At 47.8% G+C, this 25,281-nt stretch overlaps 1 protein-coding gene across 3 annotated transcripts; it reads left to right on the top strand.

The window, feature by feature from the left end:
• Positions 1-1,570: 1,570 nt before the first annotated feature.
• IL1RN (interleukin 1 receptor antagonist) lies at positions 1,571-15,382 on the top strand. Of its 3 annotated transcripts, none has more exons than XM_041754215.1 (5): positions 1,571-1,657; positions 9,789-9,840; positions 11,582-11,670; positions 12,812-12,924; positions 14,075-15,382. In XM_041754215.1, the coding sequence occupies exons 1-5, from the start codon at positions 1,648-1,650 to the stop codon at positions 14,285-14,287; spliced, it is 477 nt and encodes a 158-aa protein (XP_041610149.1). In that variant the 5' UTR covers positions 1,571-1,647; the 3' UTR covers positions 14,288-15,382. The 3 variants fall into 3 exon arrangements, with proteins under 3 accessions (XP_041610149.1, XP_041610150.1, XP_041610148.1); XM_041754216.1 differs by lacking the exon at positions 1,571-1,657 and adding an exon at positions 9,560-9,647; XM_041754214.1 differs by lacking the exon at positions 1,571-1,657 and having other exon boundaries at positions 9,691-9,840.
• The last annotated feature ends 9,899 nt before the right edge of the window (positions 15,383-25,281 follow it).

Genomic DNA, 25,281 nt, shown 5'->3' with positions numbered 1-25,281 from the left:
TCATTAGCGAATGGGCATTTCTCTGCAAAAGCTGCTTCAGAAATTCCCAGCCCAAACTCAGAGTCCTTGATATTCTAGTTGATGAGCCAAGGGTGAAGAGAACAGGAAGTGAAGGCCCTGTGGGAAGTCCCTGTGGTCAGGAGTACCCAGGAAAGGGCACCCTGGCCAGCTCTGGCTCTCTGCACCTCCCAGCCAACTTCAGGCCCTGTGGGCTGAGTGAAGGGACCCTGGGAATGAGCCCAGCCCCCAGAGACAGGGTTAGGGGAAAGCGAAGCACTCCAATAGACCCGTCTTGTGGGGTTTATGAATGATGAGCCCTTCTGCAAGTAAGCATGGTCTTTCCTTCTCCAACAGAAGAGACAGGCTTGAAGGTAGCCTGTAGGCTGGTCTGCCTCTTCACTCTCCCCTTGCCCTGGGCCCTAAGGCACTGCCTAGAGCAAGGCCCTGTTTCAATGCACACAACTTGTAAAGGATTTTATAGTCTGCATGCCCTTTCTTCCTCCAGCCTTCCCCTAATCTAGGGAAACTTCCAGAATCATAGAGAGCTGATTAGTTGCAGGCCTGGGGACAAGACCTAGAACTTCTAGCTTGCCAAGGGGGCCCTTGCCACTGCTCTCCATGCATCAACTCAGATGGTCTTAAGGATTTCTGAGTTGTCTGCTCCGTGCTGGCAGGATCCAGGGGCACGAAGCTAGAGAACAAGCTTGGAATGGCAAAGAGGAGAAAGTTTAGAACATAGGGTCTTATAGAGAAGGTGAGGAGAGAGTATCCAGCCTTGTGGACAGTGTTATGCCAACAGCTGGGGTGGGGAGCCTGAGAAGAAGAAAGGAAGAAAGAATGGACACCCTGCTGCTCCATAAGCTGTGTCCCAATCAAATAAGCCTCCACATGGTTCCCAAATAAACCAAGAAGATCTCCACCCAAGGACCTTTGTGCTTGTTGTTCCCTCCCCCAGGACACTCTTCCACTCCTCTGACATCATTCAGACCTCAGCCCACAAGTGACTTTCTCAGATCAGCCTTCCCTGCCACTTTATAGAAAACATGCTCCCACCCCTGGGTCCTTCAGAAACAGCATACTCTTTACTTTCCCTAGAGCACATGCTGTTATGCAAAGTTAGTTTCTTCGTCTATTAGCTTCTTGTCTGCCTTCCTCCATTAGACAATCAGAGACCTTATCTGGCTTTCCCCTAATGTCTGGAAGAGTGCCTGGCACACATGACCAAGTGAGCCCATGTTGTCTAGATGATAAGGGCATGTGTGCATGAACTGGCGGCGGTGAGGTTGGACACAAAGCTGAGATCCAGCCTTACTAAGCCAGCTTAGTTCCTCATGGGAGACCTCTGGCTTTACAGAGGTAAGAACCAGTCTGGCTTCTATTAGCCTGAGTCACCCTTTTGGAAGCTGGGTCTGGCGAGCCCTGCATGGGTGTGTGGAAGGCAGGCCCTGGCCCTTCCCCTTCCTCTCCTCAGGTAATCAGGAAAGAAGGAGCAGCTCTACCCTGGGAGTTACTGGCAGCACAGGTACCACACGGTGCTTCTTTCTGTGCAGCAGCTCAGTCTGGAGCCAGAGGCCAGAAGACCTTAGAAGACCTTGGATTTAAAAAAAAGAAAAAGAAAAAGACCTTGGATTCTACTGGGCCCTTCCCATGGCTGCACGTAAGCTCCTTTCACTCCTACTTGTCCATCTGAAGCACGGGTAGGAAAATATCTACTGTTAGTGTTTACCAAATGCTTTCAGACTCTGAAGAGCAAGCTTCCAGGGAAATGTAAAAGGTATGTAGCTCCAGGTCTGTCTGGGAGGCCTGGCCAAGGTGGAGGCAGTGGCAGGGAGCAGGGGCTGCCAGCCCAGTGACTACCAGGACAGCAGGCAATGGAGGAAGTATGACCATGATGAGAGAAGTCATGGAGCTCTTCAAGTCTATTGGTCATTTTCCACTATTGATAGAGACATGGAAATTGGGAAAATATTTCTGTCAGATGAGAGAAAGAACAGTGTGAGTTCAATGAGAAATACTGACACAATTGGGCACTAGGTCACAAGATCTGAAGGGTAGTATGAAAGGTAGGGACTGTGAACTGATTCACTCCAGCAGATGGTTTTCTCATGAGAATGCAGGCCCAGATGTCTAGAACTTCTCCTTTTTCAGGAGCAGTCAGATATTCTGATTTCCCTATCTAGTATTTTGATTAAATGAAACAATAAAGTGAACAAAGAAAATATTCAACCTGTAGGCAACTGGTTTGCAATCTCTGGTTAAGATCTGTGTGGGGCAGAGAAAAGATCTGAAGACTTGGTTTCCAATTATATGCTTGACCTCTGATTCCTCCTTTCTGGGTCTCACTCTTCTCAGTGTCAAGAAGAGACTGGCCAACATTCAGGGTCTCACGGGCGCAGTGATAGCCAATTCTTCCATAAGCTTATGAGCCAGGCACTCTGCTGAGCTCTTTACATGGTCTGTCTCCTCTAATCCTCACAACAACCCAATGAGGAAGCACTATTTTTGTTCACAGTTTCAGAAGTGGGAACTTGGACACAGATAGATTCAGTGATTTGCCCAAGGCCAGACAGCTACTATAAGGGGAGGAGCCAGGCTCTACTGCAGACAGTCTATTCCAAATCACCATATTGTGCTCTAGAGGCACAGAGACTGAGTGAGGTCATGGATGGAGAAGTGCTTTGTAAACCACAAGCAGTTCTTCCAAGGGAAGCAAACCCTTCCCTTTACCCCAGTAGGTGAGGCAGTCTCCAGTGGAATGAGTTAAAATGTCAGCTCATGGTCTTATGTATCTTTCAAATGTGTAAAGATGATGCCACTCCTGGAACCAGAAGGTGATAGAATGTGAAGAAACTATTATACTTAAAAACAGTCCATTCCAAAATATCTTAAACTGGCACATAGTACGTCCGGAGTAAGTTTGAATTCAGGAGATGAGTGCGGTGCAAGCCCAGTGAAGTCATGTTTTCTGGGAAGCCAGGAGCAGGGCTTGAGAAGAGAGACCAGGGAGAGATTCAGAGTTTGCCTCAAGAGCTGGGAGCTCCAGGACAGAGGAGCAAGGACGGAGGTGGGCATGTACCTGGGCATGGTGCTTACCTCACTGGACCTCTACCTCCTCTCTAACACCACTGACCTCACCGCTAATGCGTGTGAAGAAGGCGAGGCAGGAGGAAGAGGACGTGAAGGTGCAGATGGTGATAATGAAAGAGAAACTCTTTTTACAGCCTAAGTTTGAAACCAATGTTAAACTACTAGAGGTTGACATATCTTGACTTACATAGTTGGAGGAAATAAAATGTGAATGGCTAAACTAAAAATTCACTTGATCAGAAGGGGAGTGATTGATCAATACTGCATCTGCCATAGTTTCTTCCTGAGTGGAAGGGTCAGGCTCTTGGTTCTTATGTGCTTTATCTACCTGTCTAATAAAATGGGCCACATTTCTGCAGTGCAAGACTCAATGATTAGCAGCTAATCATGACTGCAATTTGCAATACTAGCCAGCAGATGGTATGAGCACTGATTAAGGATTCGTGTTATAAGGTGACCAATCATCTCAGTTTTCCAGAGACTAAGGATGCAGGACTTTCAGTACTAACCCTTGGAAAGTCCTGGAAAAACCGGGGTAAATGACCATGCTAGTCCAAAACCAGGTAAAGAGCTTTCTTTTTAACCTCTGTAAGTTTTTAGAATCATTCTTTTCTTACTACCAAAAAACGAACAAACTCCTAAAATTTCCAAGCAATTGTGGAATAAATTGTTACTCTGTAAGACATGAGTTCAAAGCAAAGGGAACACTGTAATACAAATATAAGTCTTGCTTCCATTCACTGTGCAACCAAGCAGAGGAAAGAGGTCAGCTGCCTTTCTGGCAGGACTTCAGTGTGGGAAGGAATACAACAACTGGGTGCAAATCCTGCCTCAGCCACGATCTGGAGCAAGTGATTTCATCTTTCCGAGCCTTGATTTCTTTTTTTTTTTTAAATATTTTATTTATTTATTCATGAGAGACACACATATTGAGAGAGAGAGGCAGAGACACAGGTAGAGGGAGAAGCAGGCTCCATCAAGAGAGCCTGACGTGGGACTCAGTCCCAGCAGTCCAAGATCAGGCCCTGGGCTGAAAGCAGCACTAAACCACTGAGCCACCCAGACTGCCCACCAAGCTTGATTTCTGATTCTGCAAGTTGAGCATAAGTATATGCCCATCTCGAAAGTGGGTGCAAATTTACCCACTTTGCATAGCTGTTATAAGGACTGAGATCCATATGAAAGAACAGAACACACAGTCTGAAGCATAGCCGATCAGAAACACAGCTGTGCCCACCCTGACCTAATTCCTGCCCCTCTCCCTCTCTGCCCGTGGAGAAGCTAGCTGCCTTATAAACCTAGTCATCTATGCCATGAAGGCAAGAGCAAACATGTACCTCTAGAAGCATGAAATAACCAGGTAAATAATGGCTTTCAACTCAGATCCATATCAAATCTACAAGTTGCTGGAGCAAAACCATCTTAGAAGACTTAGAAGCTTATAAAAAATTCACAGCGAGTTTGCCATTTAGGCCTAGGAGGACAGTATGCTTCTTATGAAGCAGTGATTGACAACAGTTGACTTCATATACAATCTCCTGACCACTATTCCTGGCCAGGAGGGCACTGACCCTGATGGCTGCAGCTTGGTGGGACAAGATGCCAAGATATCTATTTCCAAGCCTGGCCGGCTGCCCTAGGGAGCTTCTCAAATGCTGCTGCATTTGGTTAAAATTGACTTGGTTACCTGGCAGGGCTGGGTAGGTGGAAGCTGACAAAGAGAAGTTGTGAGATCATATTTGCCTTTCCTCCTCCTGTTTGTACTGATATATTTACCCATCTCTTGGAAAGAGTAACCAAAGACTTTGTACTATTATCTTAGTAAAAATTTCCAAAGGTTGGACAACAGCACTGCCCGTATTGTGTGCTGTGTGCCGTGACACTCACATATGTAAGAGTTGCCTGAAGGACCTAAATATGAGATTGAGCCATCACAACTTAAGATGCACACCTGTCCACCCAAAGCCGGCTGCTTGAATTTTTACAAATTGTGCTTGCATGACATGAATGCAGGCCAGTTAGGCACAGCTGAAAACGTCTGCACCAAGATTCACTGAAGTGTCCTGATAAACTGGATTTGTCAGGAGGGATTACTTTCTGTAAGGGGGACAGGACCTGTGGGGTGAAACATTGGGCTGAGATGGGAGAGACTGGAGTTGGGAAATAGGAATTCATGTTTCTCTTGAGAAAGATGAAGAGCCGCCCAATCTCCCCACCTCTGTAGGCTGTTGGAGACAGCAAGATCTGCTATGAGCATCTCTTCCCAGCTCTGCATTCAGTGTTGTTAGGCTGGTGGCTTGAGGTCATCCACGGTGGGGGTATTTACACCAGAAAAATTGGCAAATGCTACTAATGAGAACTCTTTTGGAGATCCAGCTGTCAACATTTACTGGCACACCACTGCCCCTGTCTTCAGGCTCAATGACCCCAAACCACACACCAAGTCTAATGTTATCTGTCCGCTGGCTCCAGGATGATCTTTAATAAAACAAACCTGACAGTGTTACCTTCTGATTCCATTTTCATTAAGATAAATTCCCTGGCCCTTTGTGTGGCATTAAAACCTCTTCTTCCTCCCACTCCTGCCCAACTTTTCAATCGCTTTTGCTCCTACCCCCAAATGCCATTCCAACTCTGCCACCCTGAATAATACGACTTAAAAAATAAAAAATACACATCAGGTTCCACCAAACTTCTTGCTGCGAGGAACGACCAAGGCTCTGACAAACTGCAAAGGTCCAGATAAGTGGAAGTCAGCATTGGAGCCTTTTGCCCCGGGAAGCATTTGCTGGTGTCAAAAGCCCCAGTTGAGTTTTGGACAATCTTATGAGGCTGGGCAGGGGGTGAGTGAGTATAAAATTTGTACTTTATCTCCCACTGAGGAGAAGGGGCCTTGATAAACACCCCAAGTCTGGGCTAGAACCCTAAAGGATTAGGACTGAATGGAAATGGAGTAGCCTGCATAGTTACCTATGTGCCATTGTGATCATCTCAAGCCTGCTGGGGGTGGATGGTCACCTGGAGCTGCAGCACCCAGCCTCACTGCCCAGCAGAAGCAAAAGGGAATTCTCTCTAGGCAACTACAATATTGTCCAGAGCCTCAAATGATCTCTACAATGTTTGATATACTACGGTGCCCAGCAGTTGATAAAAAGTAGTCAGGCACATGCAAGACAATCTGTGGAGCAGACAAAACCAGATGGCAGAAGGCGACCCAGCAGAGATTTTTTTTTTTTTTTTTAATGATAGTCATAGAGAGAGAGAGAGAGAGGCAGAGACACAGGCAGAGGGAGAAGCAGGCTCCATGCACCGGGAGCCTGATGTGGGATTCGATCCTGGGTCTCCAGGATCGCGCCCTGGGCCAAAGGCAGGCGCCAAACCGCTGCGCCACCCAGGGATCCCCCCAGCAGAGATTCAAATAATGAAGCTCTCAGGTGCAACCTTTACAAGAACCATGAGTACTGTGTTCAAAGATCTGAAAGACGAGACTGAGACTTTTGGCAGAAACTATACCAAAAAAAGGAAGCAGATGGAAATCCTAGAATCGAAAGATGCAATTAGCTGAAATTGAGAAATAGCATTTATTGAACACTTCTTCTGCGGATGGTGCTCTAGAGGCGCCCACAGGGGCCCAGTGCTTGGACTTGTAGAGCTTGTCCAGTATCACTCCAAAGACATGGCTGTCCTATTTCCCTTTGAGGGGGCCTTAGTCATTTCTGCTGTCACTAGTGTCCGATAGGGCAGGGCTCGGCGTATAGAAGACACTAGATACAGTTGTGATGTCTGGAGCTTGCAGGGAGAGTGTAAGGTGCTGACCAGGAAGGCAGGGTCCACTGCAATGGTGTGGTCATTAACCTGAATTCAGGAACTGGAGTGCAGAGCTGAGCACCCGGAACTGAGAATAAGGTTAGTCAGAGATTTCCTGTAGGCAGAAATCATAGGGACGCCAACTATTTTTGATAAGACGGAACCAAGAGTGGAATTGCAGCCAGAAGCGTGAGGGGAGGGAAGGAGCCTCTCCTCCCCTACTCATTTCCCCCTCCAGCCCCGACAGATGAGGGCCTCCCCCTCTGGAGTCCAGCCTGGTGTACAGGGCAGGGTTGAAGGGTTGAGGGGTTAGCAGCATTGTGACTGACCTCTCCCACCTCTCCCACTCTATGTGGGGTGAAGAAGGAGACATAATAGCTTTCTACTGGGTGAGTATTTCCTACATGGAGGGTCAGGGTGAAATACACCCTGTGTAACATCTCAGTCCTCACAGTACCGGTGACAAGGCCTCAGTTTCATTATTCATCTAATGGATAATGAAACTGAGGCCTTGAGAACAGAGTCTGGGTGACCCAGCTCCCAAGTGACATGGGAGAGTGCAGCCCCAGGTCAGCTTGACTTCTTGGTCCGATCCTAGGGACTCCCTCCTCTCCACCTGGAAAAGGCCTACCAGGCCACTTCTCAGGCGCAGACCTGGCAAAGGTGGAGAACCCAGGGTTCTGCTCTCCAGGAGATATCTTTCTCTCTGAATTTGGGATGGGGACAGAGGAGCATTTACCCAGGAGCCACAGCATGGGTGGGACCTGTCTGACAGCAGGTAGTCAGGACAGAGTCCCCAGGTCTCCCCTGGGCAAGTCTTTCCTCCTCTTCAGTCTTCAAGCACGCTTTTCAAGGGATGCTGAGGTAACATTGAGGGGGGCTTCAGCAAAGGCATTAAAACACAAGTAGGAGAGAACTGATCACAGTGGGGGCTAGCTGCCTTCCACTCAGCAAATGCTGCAAGTGGCAAATAATCAAGCAGGTTCTTAAACGTCATGTCCTTCAGCCAGCCTTCCCCCAAACAAACAGAACTCACCCCTACCCCCCGGCCCTCAAAGGTAGATATTATTTCTTGCATGTGTTTCAAAGGTGAATGTCTCTGTCAAGGTCACTCACCTTGTGAGAACAGAGGGGACACGTACATGTCACTTTGCCCCTCAAAGTAATCACACAGGGAGGTGATACAACTTTTGCAGAAATGTTCCATTTGCTCTGAAAGAGGAGCTCTTTAAAGATTTGAGATATTCATTTGTAACCTTCATTTAAAAAAAATTTTTAATTGAGGTATAATTCACATATAACATTATTTTACTCTCAGTTGTACAACATAGCAATTCACCCATCACCTGTTTTATATACATAGTTATAAAAATATCTTTTTTCTTGTGAAGAGAACTTTTATGATCAACTTTCAAGTATATAGTATAGCCTCCCTCCTTACAGGATTTTACTCTCATTTGGACATGGACACTGATTTTTTTGGTTGAAAATAAAGTCAGACTCATCAAGATCAGTTGCTGTCACAGGATGACCACCGTCTGGGAGTCTGAAGACCTGGATTCCTGGACATGCCTTTGCCATTCATGAGCTGTGTGGCCTTGGACAGGTCCCTTTCCCTCTCTGGGTCTTTCTTAGTGTTCTTCAGAACAATGATAGGGTGGGATAGGACGAAGGCTGAGCTCCCAGCCAGTTCTCCAATGCTGCCATCTGCGCTTCTGCATTAGCATTATGTGCTCTGGTCATGTGAAGCCCTGTCCGTGTTTTCCCTAGCCATAAATAGGAGTATGCATACATTTTCCCTAACTTCTAGAATGTAGGAAGGAAAGAAGGTGATGCTTATTAGTGCTCACTGCAGGCTAGAATTTCTCCCTCCCTCCCTTTCTTCCTTCCCTCCTTCCTCCCTCTTTTCACCCATGAGAAAGACATGAACAATCTCCCACTGGGCAACCGAGGCAGAGGAGGTAAGTGACCTGTTCCAGGTCACACGGGTAGCAAGTGGCACATGAAAGGGGTGAAATTTGGACCCGTTTCTACACAACTGCTGAGCTGGGTAGATCCCATTTTCCCAAGACCATAACTTTAAAGACTTGGCTAGTAGGAAAAGCGCTGGCTTCAAAGCAGCTCTTAGGAAACTTCCTCTATAGTAGGAGTCAGCAAACTTCAAAACCTGATCCAACCACCACTTGTTTTTGTAAATAAAGTCGTATTGGAACATAATCGGCGTGTCATTTACAGATCACCTACTACTGTTTAAGCTACGATAGACGCTAGCTGAGTTGAGAAATCGTGACAAAGACAAGCCCTAAAATATTTACTATCCTGTCCTTCACAGAATGTTTGCTGGTCCCGGGTCCAGAGTCCAGCAAGGCTGTCCCCCCTTCAGAGAACACGAAGTGACATGAGACCGCCCTGTGTGCTGAGGAGCCCTACTGCTGGGCTGATTAGGAAGGAGGACTTTTCTACTTAAATCTATTTTTTAAAAAAGTCAACAAACAGCCTCAGGATACCTGTCAGGCAGATAAAGGCGTTCAGTTTTCATTGTGCTCTTCTTCCCAGGAACTCAGTGAAGGGGAAATAGAAATCTTAATTTTGGGGAAATTGCACAGGGGAAAAAGAGGGAGGGAATCAATTACAACATCCCATTGCGACACTCAGCACGGTTGAAAGTGACAACAACAAGGGTTTCTCATTTTGGAAATGTGGGGGCATTTCCGTTTCTCAGAGCAGGACAGGGCGGCAACAGCCTGGCTTGGGTGAGTGACTATTTTCTTTATAAGCAGTGACTCCGGGCCGAAATGGCAGTGTCCCGTTGCCTCGCTGTGGCCACCGAATGGAAACCTGCAGGTGTCCTCTCAGCTACCTAATCTCTTTCCTCCTTTTCCTGTCCCATTCAGAGACAGCCTGCCGTCCCTTGGGGAAGAGACCTTGCAGGATGCAAGCCTTCAGGTAAGGCGGCCACCCAGGAGGGTGGGTGGACAGACCGGGAAATGGAGCCACCACAGCCATCGAGGGCCTCTGGCTTCTGCCGTGCCTGAGACTGGGCTGAGTTTGGGCTGGAAAAGCATGTCCGTGATTCTTGAAAGGGGAGCCACATGTGTGGTCATCAGGGCTTGTGCTTCAGAAGAGCTCAAGATGGGCAGAACTTGGCCAGAAGCCTGGCTTCTTCTCCCATAGACTGGCAATTCAGTGAGTGACAGACAGACAGACAGATGCGGAGGAGCCACGCTGGGGCTTTTTGCCGGGCAAGGAAGCAGGAGGGCCACTGTTGGTGGCGACTGCTGACTAGCGCTGCAGATCTGTATTGACATGGTGGAGGACTCTTGGGGGCCTCAGTCTCCCCATCTGCAACGTGGGGTTAAGGATCACCTCCTTCCTGCCTGCCTTACTGGGTTGTCGTGAAGATCACACAGTGCCAGAAAACTACGTGATCTTTTAAAAGTTGGGCCAGGAGTTTTGTGAGATGTCACCAGCACTGTTGGAAAATTGGCAGGCTGTGATGCTGTCCTCATGGGCCCTGGGTCCTGTGATATCCCAGGACTGAGTCACATCACCCTCAAACTGAGTTTTCCTAGCTTGAGGCTGCAGTTCAGGATTCTCTGTGTGTGTGTGTATGTGGGTGGGTGCATCCCTCCCCTTTCCAGACACAAGATACCTCCCCTTTCCAGGCTTCACGAGGTTTACCTCTGCTGCCTCCTACTGGCTGGGAGCTCCAGGAGATGCACCTAAAGGTCTCCAGTAGGAGTCTCATCCAGGAACTCAGAATAATCTGGAAAGGTCAAATGCTCATGTGTCCAAAGACCTTTGCAGTTGGTCCAACCACCCCTCACTGAGCTCATGAGCTCCCCAAAGTCACCTGATGACATGGGTATTGTCAGCCACATTTCATTTGTGAGGAGATGAGGCACAGGTCCAAGGTCACATGGGTGGGCAGCAGGGAATGGAGGGCCCACATTCTGGCTGGGGTTCTGCAAGCCTTGCTCTAAGCCCTTCACCAAGGAGAAAAGACTGGGAGCCCCCGGGTGAGCTGGCTCGTTCCCAGGGAGGGCTGCCCCTGTCAGATCCAGAGCAGCCACCGAGTGATGGAAGACTGGCACTGGGAAGAGACCCTCATCGTCTAAGGTTCCAAGTGAATTAGCTGCAGCGTGCTTTGTCCCTTGAAACTGCCATGATGACCTCTAGTCACAGATAACTCTTTAAATTTATACTTAAATTAATAAAAATTAAGTTAAGTTAAAAATTTGGATCCTTAGTCACACCACACTTCAAGCACTCGATAGATAGCCATATGTGGCTGGCAGCTACCATATTGGACAGTGCAGATATAGAACATTTCTGCCCCTGGAAAGTTGTATTGGATGATGCTACTCTAGAGCATGTTTTGCTGGAGTAGAATGTGTCTGCTCTGGGAATCTGAGGGTGAAGAGAAAGATGAAGAAAGGGGTAGAATGTGGGTGCCTTGTGTTCCAGCTGGGCCTGCCTCTTAGTGTTGACCTCAGTCTTTCCTCCTTGCCAGGGATGTGCTAAAATACCATCCCCCCCCAAAAAAAAAAATACCACACCCCTGGCCACACTCCTGGCCAAAAGTTGAATGAAGATTCGGTGAGCTCTGGGAGACACAGGAAGAGGTGGAGCACAGGGCTGGGCCCACAGAAGTGGCTCACTGTACCTGGGTCCTTTCACATTTCAGAATCTGGGATGTTAACCAGAAGACCTTCTACCTGAGGAATAACCAACTAGTCGCTGGATACTTGCAAGGATCAAATACTAAATTAGAAGGTGAGTGGTTGCCAGACAAGTGGACGTTGTGTGGGTCCTGGGTCACTTTGCCATGGAGTCTCCAGCTTGCCCCCCAGAAAACCTTAGGTTCAAAGTCTTAATCCCCACTTGGGTGTTTGTGGCCGAGTGAGAAGCTGGGGGAGGCCTGGCCACTAGAGCGCACACTTGAGGGCAGCCTCCAGAGGGCAGCAGGGTCAGATCCTAGGTCAGGAGCCCCCAGCTACTGGCACGGTGTTCCAGAGCCACAGCTGGCAGGGGTAGGGCACAGAAGGCAAGTTGCTCCTTTTCCCTCCTGTGACTATTAAGCCTTCCATGTTCCTATGTTGATCAAACCCTAACTACCACCCAGAATGAATACACGATATCTAGGCCTGGGTTATGCCCCTTATTCACAGACACCATATTCAGCCATCTTCTGGTCCTTGCTCAAAACAAGCTGCCATGAACATGGGCAGGCTTCTCCTACTCCATCCCTTAGTTTTTTCTTTGCTAAAATGAGGCCAGTGTGATGGCAGATGGGGGAGAGTCTTTCAGCGCTAGCCTTCTGGGATGTTTTCATGGCCCTGTTGCTGACGTGGTACTATAGGATGATGTGATCTCCACCTTCCCACCCTGCCCCATCCCCTTGTTCTTGGCCCTCTGCCTCCCTCAGAGAGAGCATGAGACCTGCCTTCCCTGTCCTTCTGTTAATTCTCCTAATGGACATGCCAAAGCGCAGAAAGGCTGAGATTTTCACAGCTATGTGAGGGTTCAGAGACTACCAAGGGTAAGAGGCAGCTTCAAAGTCACCCAGGTCCCTGTAGACCCTGTGTGTAGCCCTGGGGCCCACTGTGTGCTATTTCCCTGCCCATGGGCAGCACCCCTGGTGACCAGGAGCACATGTGTCCTGAGGAGAAGGGAGGATAGAACCCATGAGGAGCAGAATCTGGGTGACAGGGAACTTGAGGAGTAACTCGATAGAGTGCTTGGTTTGATCTTCTGTTTGAATGCAGACCAGGATGATGTGGCCTCAGCATCCTTTTGACCTTAGGTTTTTAGTTGGTGGAGGGTGGCGGGAGGGAGACAGAAAAATCTCCTGGGAGAGTCTAGGCTGCCTCCTCTTCTTTCTACAACCTGACCCTGCCCTCTGCTCTTCCTCCAGAGAAGTTAGATGTGGTGCCTGTCGAGCCTCATGCCGTATTCTTGGGGATCCATGGGGGGAAGCTGTGCCTGGCCTGTGTCAAGTCTGGAGATGAGACCAGGCTCCAGCTGGAGGTAAGGACCAGTCTCAGATAATGACCACACCAAACCTGGTGGCTGGAGCAACTGTACTGTGTTCTTTCTCAGGACTCTGTGGGTTGATTAGGCAGGCGAGGCTGGGCAATCGTGCTCCACTTGGTATAGCCTGCACCCCTCCCAGAGCGGCATTCAGCAGGGAGCTCTGCTGACACGGAGGTAGGGGGAGGTGTGCCTAAGGGGGTTTCTCACCCTCTAGGCTCTTGTTCCACGTGCTCTCTCAGAGCTGCACTGCCAGCTTGCGCTTCCTTACAGCATGGCTGCTGGCTTCCCAGAGAGATTAGTTCAAAAAGACAATGTGCAAATGCCTGTTAAACCCCTGCTGACATCACACCGCTGATGTCCCATTGGCTGAAGCTAGTCATGTAGCTGAATCTAGTCTCAATAAGGGAGGGAGACAGGAAGGATGGTTCATTTGGGAGCCTCATTCTCTGCATGCCACTCTCTTGCCTGAGGGCCTCCCACTTAGACTTGCCCTCTTTCAGTGAAGCCAAGCTTCAGAACTTTCCTCTTTTAATCTTTATCCACTCAAACCCACAAGTTGGCAGCCTATCCAGGGCCCTGTACTCCTTGATCCCTGCAGTATTAATGGGCTGCCAGCCCTGGGAAAAGATGGCTTTGTCTCAGGGACTTGTCGGACAAGATCTTAACCCAATGTGAGTGGCTGTAACAGTGGCCCTGTCTCTTCCCCCCACCAGTGGACAGGGGCATTCTTTTGGAGGGTGACTACTCCGGGTGGAGTAGGAGTGACCAGGACATTGTATGTACCGTGTTGAGTGGACTACAGTACTCTCTGCCCACCTTCTCCACCATGCCCTCTTACCAGTGGCACAGGCCCTAACAGAGCACCAGCCTCCACATGCACTGGCCTCTGCTGCTGATGCCATGCATTCACCAAACATATTGGCCCATGGCTAGAGTGGCCAGATTTCCCAAAGTCAAGGTGGGACAGCCTCTTTGTGTCGCTGCTATCCTAGAGACCTGGGACACATGGCCTACTGCAATAGTCCGTGGTCACTGTTTTTCCAGTACTTGTGGGCCAGCCAGAGGCTAAATCGTGGTGGGGAGAGGGAGGCAGCATGGGACCTCTGGGCTCCTCAGCTCTCACTGCTCATTTCTTGGCTTCCAGGCAGTTAACATCACTGACCTGAGTAAGAACAAGGATCAAGACAAGCGCTTCACCTTCATCCTCTCAGACAGTGGCCCCACCACCAGCTTTGAGTCTGCTGCCTGCCCTGGCTGGTTCCTCTGCACAGCACTGGAGGCCGACCGGCCTGTCAGCCTCACCAACAGACCAGAAGAGGCCATGATGGTCACCAAGTTCTACTTCCAGAAGGAATAATAGTGTGTCCATTCCGTGCTTCCCCCCCACTCCCAACACATCAATGACTCCAGAGATGCCTCTCCATTCTGCCCGGGGTCTCCTGGCTGTGGTGGAGGCTCTGAGGAGCAGCCTCGGTGGGGTGGACCCTCAGAAGGATGTATGAGAGCCCTGGTAATGGGACCCTGCCTCCAGCCTCCTCAGCTAGCCAACCTCAATGCTGCCACCACGGTGGTCTTTCTAAAGTGCACCTCTAGCTGCAGCACTGCTCCAGGCCTTTCAGGGCTGCCTCTGCCTTCTGGATTAAAGCCAGGCTGCTTGGCCAGCCTGGCCCCCTGCTCTCCTCTCCGTAATTCCTTGCTCTCCTCCCTTGCCCCATGTCCATGTCCTGGATCCCTCCTGCCCCTTTGCTGGCCTCCCAAACCTTGTGTTTTGTAAACCGATGCTATTCTGTGGGGAAACCCTAGAGTCTGTGCCAAGATGGAAGATAAGGATTTCATCTTGGCTTTCCTTTTGAAGCCAATTTCATCCAGTTTCAAGGAGAGTCCTTTATTTAGACACTATGTCCATTCTGGAAAAGGGTGGGCAAGGATGAAAGTAACTCTCCCTTTTGATTTCTCTTACTTTTGTAACGTCCTGACCTGCAAAAATGACAAGTTAGTGTGTTATGTTGGTCTCTACTTTTTTTCTTTCTGTGACGTTACTAAAGCCTGGCCCCACTGCTCCAGCTAGGTACCATCTCCACTCCAGACCTTTGACAGCCACCTGCAGTGCTTCTCCTCCCCTATCTCTCCCATCAAAACTTCCAGCTCCAGGCCAGGGCATCAATGTGGCTCCGCTGTTCCTGGGAGGGAGGAATTACTCTTGGACCATTTTAGCACTTCTGACACTCTGAGACTTGTTTGAAAGGTTGTGTCTCTGTCTGTCTCCCACACCAAACTGTGAGTTCCCAAGAGAAGGGAGCATGACCTCTGTGTTTTGGGGCTCCCGCAGGGCTGAGCACACAGCTCCGGCCCTTAGCACGTGCTCACTGAATGTGTGTTGTATGTGTTGAGTAGAAAGGTTTCTACTCTCTGTGACTTAAGCTCTGTTTTACAATAAAATCTTAAAAACTCATCTACTTCACGGGCTGTGTCTAGGGCCTTGCCAGGCTTGGCACATGGAGAGCTTGGGAAATGAGGAGGCCAATGGGCCTTTTCTCACCCCAGGGACTAGGCCTGACTGCCTCTCTTCTGAGAGTCTTTTTCTTTTTGGGGTTCACTCTTTCTGGATACATGAGAGCAAATCTCCCTGCCAGGAAGGTGTGTAGCATCATTATCCACAATATCCCCCAGTAGAAAACAATCCAAACACCCATCACAAAAGAACGAAACAGAAATCATGTGTGTTCACACAATGCAATGCTCAACAGCAAAGAAAGTGGATGGATTGCAATCCACAAAACATGCATCTTATCCACATGGTGTGGAGTCAAGAATCACAGAAGCATGCACAGAGCATGATTCCATTTACATAAAGCTAAAATGCAAAACTGAGCAGTTGCAGGGAGAGCTGTGTAGACAGGTGGTGCAAACATGGAGAAGCAGGGGCGGGCTGTGTCTGAAAGTGGAGTTTCTAAGTGACTCCTGGGAGACAGAGGGTCAGGGGGGAGTGCCCAGAGGCTTTTAGGATCTGGGCAACACTATTTCTCGGCATGAATGTGATTAGACAGTTTTCTGTGTGTATGCTATATTTCATAATTTTGAAATCTAAAAAAATTAAAAACCTTGCCCCTCTGAGGCGTGAGAAAAGGGGGCTCTGGGAATGATGAGAACTCCAAGTGGAATACTGAATTTGGCCCTGTGAGGTGGGAGTGCAAGACTGTCCTCAAACATAGTGCGGTCCCTCTTCCTGCTTGGGTTCTGCTGACTTCTGGACGTGGTCTCGGGAGTCCTTGAGTCAGGCCCAGCTGGGTTGCCTCCCTCGTTGGGGCCTGCTGCTCACTTGTTTCCAAAGATTGTTGACTTAGATGGGCTTTGCAAACAGCGTTCCCTGGACTTCTCTCCAAGGCCCAGGAAACAGAACCAAACTCCACAAATCTAAGTCACAAGGCTGAGCTCCATGCCTCAAACCCACTTCCAGCTAAGCCCTCTGATCCTCTCCACTTACAGACCGGACTTCATGCATCCCCTTGATGGAAGAGGAGATTTCATCGCTAAAAACTAACTTCAACAGGTTAAAAGGCAACCTGTTTACCAATTGGTTAATTGGAGAAAATCTTTACGCTCTTGTCAAGATCTCCGCTCCTTGGAGGAGGCCACCCTCAGGTCAGCTTTCTCTTCCTCAGATGGAAGATGGAAGGAGCCACACCTGCTCCTCAGGGATGATTGGGGGATAAAATGAGTTAGTGTGGGTACAATGCTGTGTGTCAGAGAAGGGTGCAGGTGGCAGATAGATTTCAGTTTGGTAAAGGAGGAAGTTCAGGGCTTAAAACACTTCGAGGCTTAATGGTACCAGTATTGACAACACTTGTGGGGCTCTACAGCCACCCTGCCCTCCTCTTATAGAAGGGGAAAACATGAGGCTCAGCCACTTTGTGTGATTAGATCGAACAGCCAGTTCTAGGTAAATAATGGACAAGGCCGTGAGACAGCCATGCACATGAGCTCTAGAATGTTCTGGCTCTCCTGTTTGCAAAGAGTACTCACGGACAAGTGAGTTAATGTCTTGGATGCTCTGTTTCCTCATCTCTAAATGCAGGTAATAACTAAGGCACAAGGCTGACTTATTTAATCTTTGCAATATTTCTGTGTAGTACTACTGTTATCAGTTCTGGAAGAGTCAGTGCTCAAGGGAATCTGCTTGAAAGCCTTGGTGCTCAAAGTGTGGTACCCAGATCAGCAGCAGCAGCAGCAGTGTTGAACAGTTAAAATGCAGAGTCTCAGGCTTCATGCCAGACTTCCTAAGAATCTTCATCTTGAGCAGATCTCCAGGTAATTCAATCCAGGTTCAAGTTTAAGAAGGTCTGCTTCAAAGAGCAGCCCTCATGTGGTGTATAAACTCAGGTGCATTTGTTAAACTGACTCTCATAAACCTAACCCATGTCCGCAACATTCCTCCCACTAGCTCACTGATGATACCCAAACTCTCTTATGAAAACCTTCTTCTCTGGCTTAAAGTGTTTTTAAGAAGAAAAGCTTTATGGATGCCTGGGTGGCTCAGTTGGTCAAGCATCCAACTCTTGGTTTTCACTTGGATCAGGTCATGATCTCAGTGTCCTGAGATCAAGCCCTGTGTCGGGCTCCATGACCAGCATGGAGTCTGCTTGTTCCTCTCCCTCTGCTCTCTCTCTCTTTCTTATAAATAAATGAAATCTTGGGATGCCTGGGTGGCTCAGCAGTTGAGTGTCTGCCTTCAGCTCAGGGCATGATCCTGGGGTCCAGGGATTGAGTCCTGCATCAGGCTCCCAGCAGGGAGCCTGCTTCTCCCTCTGCCTGTGTCTCTGCCTCTCTCTGTGTCTCTCATGAATAAACAAATAAAATCTTTAAAAACAAACAAACTAAATAAAAAAGTAAACTCTTTTAAAAAGAGAGACAGAGAAGAAAAGCTTTAAGCCCATTCTGTCCTGTTAGAACATCATCGGCTCCACACATGCAGGGATTTTTCTGTTTTGTTCTACGACGCACCCCAAGTACCTAGATCAGCAAGTGATATGTACAGGTTGGCCAATAAATATTGGATGAATAAATGAATTGGCCAGTGATACATCAGTAGGAATTAATGTATTACATGGGTCAGAAAATTTGGGAAGACAGGGAACTTAGGCCAGGGAATTTTTGAAAGAAACCTAGAAGAAGGGAAAAAGATGAGGGTGTTGTTGCAGGTTGCAGAGATTTTGGAGCTCATCAAGGAGAAAGATATGGCCACAAGGTGGCAGTAATGCACATGGGCTTTACCGGGCTACCCTTTGACAGGTGCCCTTCCCCGCAGGCTTGGAAGTCCTTTCAGAGGCTACTCAGTAGGTAGGAAGTTGCTACTTAGGAGGAGAGTCAGGTCTCTCTCTCCTCTCTGTGTATTCTCATGAATAAATAAATAAAATCTTAAAAAAAAAAAAGGAGGAGAGGCAGGCATGGGGAGGAGAGAGAGAAAGAGAGAGAGAGAGGGTACTCATGTGTCTAGGTGATGTCACTAGCAGCACAGTGGGGGATTTCTGGGTCAGCGCAGCATCAGCTGGACTCTATGACCTGAAACTTATCCCTGGCTAGCAGATGTTGGGAATAGCTTTGTGGGGTATGCAAAGCAGGCAGGCTCTAAATGGCTAAAACACGGCTTATTTGGGTGATGTGTAAAACAATTGGTTGTGTAAACATTTGAATTTGGTCTCAGGTGGGCTTTGGAGCAAATAGGGCTCAGCTCACTGTGAAGAAATCAGCGACCTAGGGGCCAGTATGCAGAGGCCACCTTTGGCTCCCTTACATAGCACAGGGCCTGGGAAGTGGCTCGGAAGAGGCAGGCCTGGGCCGCCCGTGAAAGCGACAAGGAGGCAATCAGGGTGGCTGGGAGGTCGGAGGCTTGGGTAGGAGAGCAAAGCACAGGGAGGGAAGGTGGGCAAGATTCGGAGAGGAATGTGGCCTTTTTGGTCACTTCGAGGTCTGCCCTGGAAGACCACAGAATCATGGAACAGCTCATTTGAAACTGCCAACCTGAAAGTATGGGACTCCATCTGGTTTTTAAAGCTTTCCTAGTCTAGTCAGAATTTCCCTACTAAATAGCGGACCTAATACCATCTCTTCTCTGGACCTCCATGTTCTCACTTACAAAGGGAGGGGATGAGACCAGGTCTGTGGCTCTCATTAGGCTCACCTGTGGAGCTTTACCAAAACCAATGGAAGGCTGACTCCATCTCCAGAGACTGGTTTGGGGGTGGTCAGGGCACGCCCAGGTCAAGACCCCTCTGGACCAGAAGGCTCCTGAGTTCAAGTCCTCACAGCTGCTCCCCCAGAGTGAACCCTGTCTGGTAGCATCTGGAAATGCAAAGGAGGTAAATGATGCTTACCTTCAGAGAAAGGTTCTTTACCAAGTCAGCAGTATATTTTGACTATATTTTAATTTGAGTTGAAGGTAGAAGGTTTTCTACTTAGTCTAGTTAAGACACACTTGGAGCTTCTTTTTTGGCATAAATTATGCTATAACTGTAGATGTTAAATTGGGGTAAGAGTCTTGCAAATCTTGGGGAAACCAAATAATCTTGTGTTTCTTCTTCATAACATTATGAAATCCCTGATCATAGCGGCAAAATGTAACACGCTTGATATTGAACCCAATTCTTAGAAAAGTTTGGAGATAGTTGAAGTATGTGTTTTGGGGTTCTTATCCTCAAATCTGACAAAGCCTAAATACAGGGATGTTCAACTTTCAAAAGAATGTTTCTGGGTCTTCTGCTGCATCCAGTATGTGGGGGTTTTCAAACAACAACAAAAACCCGGAAACCAAAAAAACCACCCAAAAAACAGTTCAAAAAATGTCCACCAGAGGTCAGCATTTTACTGAAGAGAATCCAATATGCCAGCCTGCCAGGGAGAGGGCAGCAGAGCAACAGAAGTCCCTGACTTGAAGTCAGAAGGCCCAGGAAGAAGGCCCAGCTCCACCATGTAATAGCTAGAGGATTCTGAACAGGCTACTAAAGCTTCCTGAAGCTAGTTTTATTCATTTGGAAAACCAAGATCATAGTACTTCTCACAGTTGTTTTGATGATTAAATAGCATGTGTAAAAGTACCCTGCATAAAAGCTTTATATAAAAACTGGCTTAATAATGTTATAACCCAGGGCACCTGAGTGGCTCAGTGGTTGAGTGTTTGCCTTCAGCTCAGGTCGTGATCCCCAGGTCCTGGGATCGAGTCTTACATCAGGTTCCCTGCAGGGAGCCTGTTTCTCTCTCTGCCTATGTCTCTGTCTCTGTCTCTGTCTCTCTCTCTCTTCTGTGTGTGTCTCTCATGAATAAATAAATAAAATCTTTTTTTAAAAAATGATGTTATAACCCAAGTGTCCCCAGATGTCTTCAGGCTGTGGAAACAAAGCAAATCACATGGTCTGAGTGTCAGGATCCCGGTCCAGCTTGCCCCTTAACACCCTTCCCTCCTCCCCTCAATCCATAGGATTGCTGGGATGACCTAGTAAGGGGCCCACACTCTTGTCTGTCAGGACCTTAGCCCCAAACCTTCCACCCCTTACTTCCCTCCTCTCCTTATTCATCATTGTTTGGACCAAGGGCGAGCTCTCCAGATCATCCCAGAGCATCCAGTTCTCAAAGTGTCCTAGTGGGTTCTGAGAAAGGGAAAGAGGGTTTATTTCTTCAGCTCTTATACCACTAGGTGGCACTTGTCTCCCCAAAAAGCACTTGGTGAGGCCTTTCAGTTCCCAGTGAAACACTTGGCCTGTGATCTGTTTGTTTGAGCATTCCCCAGAAGCAGCAGCAACATTTTGCAGGCACGATTCTGATTTGGGAAGGAAACACAAGGAAGCAGTGTGCAGGGACTCGGTCTCTCCTCTCCTGCTCACGCGCCTACAGAGTAAATCTCCAATGCCTCCCCTTTGGAGGATGGTTTCTGCTTGACAAATGCATAATCGAATGACTCCATTCTTCCCCCAGAACGAAGGATCTACCTGCCCCAAATGCCTTTCCAAAGGTTCCTTTTTTTTTTCCTGACAAAATTGCTTGCTGCTTTGAAATGACAATTTCTCATTCAACATCATGCTTTTGAGATTCATCCACATGTTGTGGGCAATCAGTAGATTGTTTCTATTTGCTGAGCACTAGTCCAACTTATGAATAAATCACTATTCATTCATGGAGTTTGGGGTTGTTTCCAGTGTTCATATTTGAAAAATGAAGCAGTTGTGAACACTTCTTTGTACAAGTCTTCTTGGGGACATTTATTTTTCATTCTCTTGAGTAAATTGCTAGGAGTGGCATGTCTGAGTTCAGTGCCAGATGTGTTATATTTTATAAGAAATTGACAAATTGCTTTCCAAAAAGGTTCCATCTTTTTTTACATCAGCAAAGTAATAGTCATTCTACTTCCTTGCCAGTATTTGGTATTATGAGTGTTCAAATTTTAGCCATTCCTGGAGAGATGATGTGATATCTCACTGCAGTTTTATTTTGCATGAATGATACTGAGCATCATTTTCTGTGCTTATTGGCAATTTATCTTTCAGTGTAAAGTGTCTGTTCAAGTCTATCGGCCTTTATTTTAATTGAGTGGTTTGTATTTCTACTATTGATTTGCAGCAGTCAACTATGACCTGGATATAATTCTTTTGTCAGATATATGTTTTGTGAATATTTTCTTCCAATCTAGAACTTGCTTATTCATTTCCCTAACAGGGTATTTTGGTGAACTTAATTTAAAAAATTTTTAATACAATTAGTATTGTAAAAACTTTTGGTCTCTTATAAAGTTGCAAAATTATCTCATTTTCTTCTAGATATTTTATAGTTTCAATTTTTCTAGTTAGATCTATGATCCAGGGATCCCTGGGTGGCACAGTGGTTTGGCACCTGCCTTTGGCCCAGGGCACGATCCTGGAGACCCGGGATCGAATCCCATGTCAGGCTCCCGGTGCATGGAGCCTGCCTCTCCCTCTGCCTGTGTCTCTGCCTCTCTCTCTCTCTCTCTCTCTCTCTGTGTGTGTGTGACTATCATAAATAAAAATAAAAAAAAAATAGATCTATGATCCATGTTAATTTCTATGTGTGATGTGAGGTGAAACACGGGATTCTTTTTTTTTTATTTGCTTTATTGAGATACCATCATTCACATGCCATAAAATTCAACCATTTATTTTTTTTAAGATGTACTTATTTATTCATGAGAGATACAGAGAGGGAGGCAGAGACATAGGCAGAAGGAGAAGCAGGCTCCCTGCAGGGAGCCCAATGTGGGACTCGATCCCAGAACTCCAGGATCATGCTCAGAGCTGAAGGCAGATGCTCAACCGCTGAGCCACCAGGCATCCCGAACTCAACCATTTAAAGTGTACAATCCAATGGTTTTTGGTACTGTCATGGTTAATTTTATTGTTGGGGGAGCTAAGAGATACCCAGGCAGCTGGTAAAACATTATTTTGGGGTGTGTCTGTGAGGGTGTTTCTGGAAGATGTTAGCATTAAATCAGTAGACTAAGAAGGTGGTTCTCACCAATACTGGTGGACATCATCCAAACCATTGAAAAAAACATAATGGCAGAGGAAGTGTGAATTTGCACTCTTTGCTTAGGCCAGGACATCCCTTTTCTTCTCCTGCCCTTGCCCATCAACTCCCCTGGCCTTTGGGCTCAGACTGGGACTTACACCACCAGTGTTCCTGGTTCTCCAGCCTGTAGAAGGCAGATCGGGAGCCAATTCCTATAATAAATCTCCACTTTTATAGAAATCTGTATATATATCCTGTCGGTCCTAGTTCTTTGAAGAACTCAAATACAAGCGTTTGGGTAGTGTTGTGCAACTATTACCACAATTGATTTCATCCTTTTCATCACTCCAAACCCAAACCCCATATTTTTAGCAGCCACTGACCATTTCCCCTTTTCCCTAGGCCTAGGCAACAGCGGATCTACTTTCTGTCCCCAGAGATTTGCCTGTTCTGAACATTGCATATAAATGGAATCATGCAATACAGGGTCTTTTGTGACTGAGTTCTTTCACTGAGAAAATGCTTCTGAAATTAAATCCAGGGGCACCTGGATGGCTCAGTTGGTTAAGCATCTGCCTTTGACTCAGGTCATGATTCCAGGGAACTGGGATTGAGCCCTATGATCGGCTCCCTGCTCAGCGGGGAGTCTGCTTCTCCCTCTCCCTCTGTGCCCCCCCCCACTCCTGTGCTCTCCCTCTCTCTCTCTCTCAAATAAATAAATGAAATCTTTAAAAAAATTAAATCCATATTGTCGTATCATGTATCAGATAAGATGAATAATATTGCACTGTACACATATACTACATTTTGTTTATTCATTCATCAGTTAATTGACATTTGGGTTGCTCTACTTTTGGCTACTATGAATAAGGCTGCTAGAAACATTCCTGTACATATTTCTGTGTGGGGATATATTTTCATTTCTCTTGGGTATATACCAAAAAGTAAAATTGCTAAGTCATACGATACTTCTATGTTTAACCTTTAGGAGCTGTCAAACTGTTTTTCCAAAGCTGTTAGATCATTTTTTTAATGTTATAATCCCACAAGTGATATATGAGGGTTCCAGTTTCTCAACAGAGAGATTAACTGTCTTTTTTTTTATTGTAGTCAGCCTAATGTGTGAAGGAGTATCTCATGGTGGTTTTAATTTGCATTTCTCCGATGGCTAATGATGTTGAACATCTTTTTTTGTGCTTCTGAGCCATTTGTGTATCTTTTTCTTTTGCAGAAATATTTATTCAGATCCTTTGCACATCTTTCAGTTGGGTTGTCTTTTTGTTATTGAACTGAAAGATATCGTTATTCACTCTAGATGCAAGTCCCAAGGTTCACGTTTTACCATATGACTTTCTAGGTGTTCCAGAACAATTGGGAAGACTTTTCTTTCTACGTTGAATTACTTTAATGCTTTTGTCAAAAGGTACCAGTTGATCGTTTGTGTGTGGATCTATAACTTGAAAAGTCTGGTTCAAACATTGATCTGCTTCTCTGTCTTTACGCCACCACTTTGGTTTCAAGTGTTCCTTTTTCCCTGTGATGTCTCCTTTGACTCATGGGTTGTTTGGAGATGTCTTGCTTGATTTGGCATTTTCCAGGTAAAAGACTGTTACTGATTTGTAATTTAATTCCATTGAGAAAGGTGAAGATAACCATCTCCATGAGCTAACCCACTGAAATTCAGTGATTGTTCTCCACTGTCAGTCTATATGGTCAGTCTTCATCCCTTATCCCACAAGGCCTCCTCAATGCCTGACAAATATGCTGCAGGTGCATAATGTATGTTTGCAGAGTGAACTAATGAATGAGTAAGTTATAGGATGGCTGAGCTAGCATCGGGCGGGGCTCCCTCTAAAAAAGACAAAGCATCGGCACTGCACGCTGATGTAGAGCATGGACTCCAGGTCCTTCTGGCTGTGTGACCTTGGTCAGGTTACTCAATCAATCTGTGTCTCAGTTTCTTCGTTAGGTGAAAAGCTGCCTACGTCATTGTCATTGGGTAGTTGAGCAGATCGCACGTGCTAAGACAGGGAGCTATTGCCTGGCACATAATTAACACAATAAACATTAGCTGTTGTTCCTTCCAGGAGAGCCTGGTCAGTTCCATTTTAGGCAGCATCAGACGAGGAGACGGGCTGCCCCCGGGTGCCAGTCTCCAGGGGAGCTACGTCTCACCGGCTATGTCGGAGATAAGGAATCACTTAACCCGGATTTTCACATACGGTGCCTTAAGGTAGCCACAGAAACAGAAACCAGGAACCGAGAGCCATCAAGTGGAATCCCGAAAACTAAAAGCTGCCCGCCAACGTCGACCGATGCCTGAGGATCCCGCTGCTAAAATACGCTCGTTGCAAAACACAACTCTTGGCCATCATGCCGTCAAGTAGCAAAGCAGCTAGCAGGAGCGCACCGCAGTCGGCAGCCACGGCCGAAATGCCGCCCTCGGACCACGCAGTTTCCTCGCGCGCGCGAAATACGAGCAACGGGTGTGCAGGGCCCGGGAGCTGCGCGCGTTGGCTCGAGGCGCGTACGCGTCTGGGTGGCCTCGGCGTGGGGTGCGCGCGCGGAGGCGAGGCACAGGCGAGGCGGAGGCCCCGCGGCGGACGGCTCGGCCCCCGCCCCGCCCCGCCCCGCCCCGCCCCCGCCCCGGAGCGCGCAGCCGGCCCGCGCCGCCGCCGTCAGACCAGTCGGGCGGCTTCGCCCCCAGCCCGCCCCTCCCCGCCCTCCCGGAAACCCGGGCCCTCCCGCGGGCGCCCGAGCAGGCCGCGCCGGCCCGCGCAGCCGCCGCCCGCAGCCCTCGCGCTCCCGCCCGCGCTCGGGCGCCGCGCCATGGGGCCGCCG

This window comes from Vulpes lagopus, chromosome 5 (assembly GCF_018345385.1).
Source record: "Vulpes lagopus strain Blue_001 chromosome 5, ASM1834538v1, whole genome shotgun sequence".
NCBI lineage: Eukaryota > Metazoa > Chordata > Mammalia > Carnivora > Canidae > Vulpes > Vulpes lagopus.
Note: the sequence above shows the minus strand (reverse complement) of the source record. Positions and strands in the feature narration are given on the sequence as shown.

What these genes read in the sequence shown, in the direction of transcription:
- IL1RN (XM_041754214.1), top strand. Translation starts at nt 9,725, where the DNA reads ATGGAAACCTGCAGGTGTCCTCTCAGCTACCTAATCTCTTTCCTCCTT. An exon ending in TGCAGGATGCAAGCCTTCAG is followed by an intron (nt 9,841 to 11,581) that starts GTAAGGCGGCCA and finishes TTCACATTTCAG; the next exon opens with AATCTGGGATGTTAACCAGA. An exon ending in ATCAAATACTAAATTAGAAG is followed by an intron (nt 11,671 to 12,811) that starts GTGAGTGGTTGC and finishes CTCTTCCTCCAG; the next exon opens with AGAAGTTAGATGTGGTGCCT.